Source organism: Penaeus chinensis, chromosome 9, assembly GCF_019202785.1.
Source record: "Penaeus chinensis breed Huanghai No. 1 chromosome 9, ASM1920278v2, whole genome shotgun sequence".
NCBI classification, from domain to species: domain Eukaryota; kingdom Metazoa; phylum Arthropoda; class Malacostraca; order Decapoda; family Penaeidae; genus Penaeus; species Penaeus chinensis.
The window spans coordinates 31,632,827-31,638,416 of NC_061827.1; the positions used below are offsets into that span (position 1 = coordinate 31,632,827).

General features: G+C 32.1%; 1 protein-coding gene across 5 annotated transcripts in view; it reads left to right on the top strand.

Annotated features, from left to right (window-relative positions):
• The window catches only part of LOC125029078 (2-oxoglutarate and iron-dependent oxygenase domain-containing protein 3-like), a 6,228-nt gene extending 1,051 nt beyond the window's left edge, over positions 1-5,177 (top strand). For all 5 annotated transcript variants that reach the window (XM_047618841.1, XM_047618838.1, XM_047618839.1 and 2 more), the window contains 7 exons: positions 174-288; positions 670-787; positions 1,047-1,140; positions 1,308-1,542; positions 2,026-2,179; positions 2,931-3,054; positions 3,367-5,177. In XM_047618841.1, coding sequence (XP_047474797.1) covers positions 227-288; positions 670-787; positions 1,047-1,140; positions 1,308-1,542; positions 2,026-2,179; positions 2,931-3,054; positions 3,367-3,506 — 927 coding nt within the window. In that variant the 5' untranslated portion in view covers positions 174-226 and the 3' untranslated portion in view covers positions 3,507-5,177. The remainder of the gene's footprint in view (positions 1-173; positions 289-669; positions 788-1,046; positions 1,141-1,307; positions 1,543-2,025; positions 2,180-2,930; positions 3,055-3,366) is intronic.
• Positions 5,178-5,590: the final 413 nt, after the last annotated feature.

Genomic DNA, 5,590 nt, shown 5'->3' on the forward strand with positions numbered 1-5,590 from the left:
AAGTATCAGATTATGCAGTGGTCAGGTTATCAAGAAATTGTTATATGAAAATTGATGAAATGTCATTAGTTGTATGGAAGTATATAGGGAAACTGAATTAACTGAAATTAAATAATTAAATTAATATATTAAATTATGACATTCATTTATAGTCACTATATTTTTTTTTCAAGGTTAACAGGATAACAGCAGTTAGCACATCAAGGATTCTTCAAAGTTTGCAGAAATGGCCAAAATGAGAGGACCACGCAAGTCACCTGGAACAAATAAGGCGGAAGTTCCTACTGCGTATGTATCATATTTCTCGACATATAATTTTTAATAGGAGATCTTTCTTATTGGCAAAACTAAAGACCTCAAAATTCAGGTATTCCATTATAGTTTTATTAAATTCTTTTAATCTTTTTCTTTATTTCCCCATTTATTGTTTCAAAATATTGCAGGTCAAAGTCATTGGGGTCAGAGGGGCACAAGCACACACCATTGTATTGTACTTGATTAGTTATAGCTACAGTGTATGGAAAAAGATATTCTGCTTGTGTCATTTTGCTTGTTTTGATTAATTTTGTTCTTGTTACGATAATAGCATATATATTACTTTTAATTATTTAATTACTTACTTTATGATTCCTTTTTCTTTTCTTCAATAATATATTGGTCATCTTTCAGCTCCCAGACAACAAGTAGTCCACCAAGACTGCAAATAGATTGGCGTCGTATCTTCATTAGGATTCTTATGATGACTGGTATTATGGTTGCTGTCTATTACACTAAAGCAACAGACTTGGTTAGTTCAGTTTGCCTTTTCTGTTTTTTTTCTCTTGTTTCTATGATATAGTTTGCTTATATAATGCATAGAAGTAACAAAGCATCTGCGGATTTGGGGACAGCCACTTTGTTTTTCCTTTTGTATGAATATATATGATAAATTGCAAAGTTAGTGAATACATTTTTCTTTTCTTTTATGCATTTAAGATAGCATTATTAAGGTTTGTAACATTTCTCCTGGAAACAGCGAATGAGGTAATATCATTTACTTTTTTCAGGTCACCTTCGTAACACAGAAAGAAGAAGTTCTCAGCCGCTCTGTTGATATTACTTGCTCTGAAGACTATGCGCAGGAGCTTTTGCATTTTCCTGGTAGAATATAACTAATTTGAATCTTCTTTTTCATTTATGAACTGAAATTTCAGCTTATGGTTATAAATATATTATTAGGTTAGATAGTTGTAAGCATACTAAGGTACTGAAATATATGTGTTTTCATCATCTGTTGTTGTTAATAACTAAGGACCTTGTAACTGCAGGTTGTACACCTAGGAAGTGTGGTAGAGTAGTGTTTGATACTCTCGTGAAGCCGTCTGAGGTTGCTGCATTACTCAACATAGCACAGAGAGGACTGTCAATGGGAGGTTCTACTGGTGGAGCTTCTATCCTTGATTTGCACTCAGGGGCTCTGTCACATGGCAATGCTTTTGTCAATATCTTTAAATTGGAAGAGGCGAGAAACATATTCACAGAACAAGACTTCAAAATATATAGGTGTGTACCTAATGAAGACCTGAAACAGTCTGAAAAGTTGTATACATGTATGATATAGTGTGATCCAGAATAAATACTTCCTGGAAATACAGTATAAAACAGAGAATATTATCATGACCACTATTATAGATGATAAAAAGCTTAAAGTAGGATTCAAACTTAGAAAATGGTAAACCCCTTTATAAACATATTTATAAAGGATGTTTTTTATTTGTAATACAAATAATTATGTCATTAATCCGATTACCAGTTGAATATTTGCATTAAAGAAAGGTAAATCTAGCAATCTAGAGGGATGACAACTTATGGTTAATCAGTCTTTTCCCAAAAAATAAAATTAAAAAAAGGAATTTTCACAATCACAAGTACTAGAACATTGGTGATGAGAATATATTGTAAATGTAAATGTAAATGTAAATGTAAGTTTTGATACCCGGATTATCCTGTTATATAATATGATGTAACTTATCTATTTTTTTCCAGTTTTGTCAAAAATAAGATTCACAAAGCTATAGTGGATCATTTTGGCATTGAAAAAAAAGGGCTTTACCTGACACATCCGACCTTCTTCTCTCGCATCACACCTGCTCCTCCACAAACAGTTCATGATGAGTACTGGCATCCTCATGTTGACAAGGTAGGCATCGGCTTGTGCTTTGTGGTTGGTTAGTGATAGAGTGCCACCTGTAAACAAGAAATTCATTCTATGTGATTTTCATTTTAATTTTGTTTGGTTAAATGTATTTTGTCAATGACAGAATTTATTGCCTTTGTTCTTTAAAATATTTGATTTATATACTTCTGTGTTTCAAGTATATTCCATATTTATTGGCTTATATGGACATATTCCCACTATGAGTTGATAATTGTCTTTACACATGGGTGGCTCCACAAGTATTTAATGACCATTTAATGAGCCAAACGTTAGTACTACTTATTTAACCTGTTTACCCTTTTCCTTTTTTTTTTTAAATAATTACTTTTATCTTATATTGATGTTAGTAATGTCAGTAATATTATAGCAATTTTGATGTCTATAATAAGAATAATAACAACATCAAAACTGATAGAATTATTAGAAAAAAACATTTTTCTGGAAAACTCAAGGAAAGTTGAAATCAAGTGAGATGATAAAGTTTACTTTGTAGCTAAGCTCTTGTGGAGCCATCTGTGTGTAGAGACATTTCACAAAGCAATACTACAGTGAACACTACATTTTCCTGGCAGCACTTGGTTTTCAAGAGCAGCTGTGAATTGAGGAAGTCATGTTATGATATGCTTTTTATTTTGTACTAAATTTCACTTCATATGTTGTCAGTTTTGCCTTACTTTATTTATATTTTCAACTACTGTTATTTTTAATCAACATTATTCTTTATTCCTTTCAGGAGACTTATGAGTCTTTCCATTACACATCATTATTATATCTAACTGATTATAATTATGACTTTGAGGGTGGACGGTTCATCTTCATTGATAAGGACTCCAACAAAACTGTTGAGCCACGTTCAGGTAGACATCTGTTAAGAGTTCTTTTGTGTACACTTAGAAATATAGCCAGGCAATTGACGAGATGTGTAGTGGATATTGTGAGTCTTGTGATTATCATACTGTTGTAGAAGGTTTTGGATGTATTTTTTACTCTTTTGTCCTTCTAATGTATGCAAATTCATGGTTGTATACAATTGGTCACACATTGCAATAAGAGTTTATGTAGTATGCTTATCAACATTACATGTTAGAAGCTCCTTGATATTCTGTATTGTAATATTTTATATTCCAGTTTTAGATCTGTTGTCAGCTGATTGCTTCTTTTCATTGCAGGGAGAGTTTCTGCTTTTACCTCTGGGTCTGAAAACCTGCATCATGTAGAGAGAGTCACAAAAGGCACCAGGTATGCTGTGACAGTGTCCTTTACATGTGACCCCAAGCATGCTATTAGTGATCCTGTTCTGCAGAGGTGACTGCAGTTTGGAGGAAGAATGCATTAGAATTGAGTCTTCATTATTTCAGTGTTTCATTGTAGGTTGATTTATAATTTGGAAAAAAGAATATAAAATCCAGGTTGAAAAAAAGCAAAAACTTCTAGAGATATTTTTTTCCTTTTGTTAAAATTGTTTTTAAATATTGCCAGTATTTGAATCAGTGTTAGTGTTGATATTCATAGTTATTTATGAATGCTGATGTAATTCAAGGTAAAGTACCAATGACTTGGACTTGCACAAATAAAGTATGACATGACAGGAAATATGTGTATATCCATTAGATTTGGACAATAAGTGCCCTTTGGATTTTCAGCAAATGAAATGTTCTTGCAACAGGCAGTTTGTCTGTCAGGCTTTTTCTAGGGATTTTTTACAAAGCCCAACAACTTTTCAAAATTGCAGATATTGCAGTTATTAGGATTATAAAATGAAACTATGTGGTTTTTAGTTTTTAATTTTTTGGTGCAAAATTTAGGTGCTCAAATTCCAAATTATCAGTATATATAAAGTATTATTATTGGTGATTTACTGAAGAAAATCAATAAATATCATCACCTAATAATTATTGTTATAGAAGAATTGTTAACTGAACTTGATCTCTTTTGTCAAAGTTATTAATTCTTTCTTTTTGAAGAGTATTTCTTTCTGTCCTTAATCAGAGTTATTATCATGGATAATTCAGTTTCTTTACTGTAGGTTGTAGCAATCTATTGATTTTTCATCTGGACACTTAAAGCATTATGCCTTGGCTGCACCCTTGGCAAACACAGTATTGATATTAAATGCGTTTAGTAGTTCCTAAATATTATGACATGCAGTGTAGATGTAATTAATTTTATTATGCTTAATTATATTTTTGAGAATAATGATATAATACATGTAGTGGACTCCTGGGACAAACAGCATGATGGTTGCAAGAAGCATCTGGAGTCAGTGACACCAAGAGATTTCTGATGCAGTCATTTTAGGGATATACTTAATATACTCATTGGGTATTTGTGGACCTATCAGAAATTTGTTATGATTACAGCACTGAATTGTAGTACTGGTTAGATTAAAAACAAAATTGTATAAGAATATTGACAATATTAACAATTTCCAATAACTATGAATGAATGAATTAAGATTTCAAAGTAAAGTCTGAACATATGTGTCAAAAGAACTGCTAACCTTTTGAACAAATGCTTTGTTGTGCTGTTGTTTATTTCAGTATTGTATTGAGATTTGACCAGCTTAATCACAGTATTGTCAGGAAGTCAGGAATTTGCATTTATTCTGGATTACAGGATGTACATTTCAATTCTCTGCATAGTTTGCATTCCAGTATTGTGTATTGTACCAAGAGATTCTTGGGTTTATCCAGACTTATGGTGAAGGGTTGTGTTGCTTGGGGTTTGGTTTTACTTGTTTGCTGTGATGTCTGATATTCCATTTTTGTTTTATTTCTTAATTTTCTTGTTCAGATACAATAACTGTAAACATTTCACCATGCCTGGTCACATCTTGTTAGGTTTAACCCAGTGCTGCTGGGCATGGCATGTATGTACATTCCATGCCCACTGTGAGTTTACTTTATTAATTGTTTTTACACATAGATGGCTATACTTGTACTAAGTCACCAATGAGCCAGTTATAAGTACTGCCTGTCTCGCCCGTTTACCCTTTTCCTTGATTTATGAAAATATTTATGTTATCTTTGTTATTTCCTGTTATTAATGTTTATATTATAGTAATTATAATGTCTGTAGTAAAAATAACACCATCAATATTCATAGCATTAGTAAAAAAGTTTTCCCGCCAATTCAAGGAAAGGTGAAATCAGGTAAGGTCACAAGGTCTGCTGATTAACTCATTTGTGGCTAAGCACCAGCAGAGCCATCTATGTGCAGAGACATTTCACAAAAAAAATGAGCACATTATTTTATCAGCAGTAGGGTTAACCATGACATTGTTAAATTGTCATAGTCATACTGTCACACCAGATCAATATATTATTTGTTGATAGAAATCCATATGAGTTTGGAGAATTTTCCTTTTGTATGAGTTTATTGATTGTTGGTATT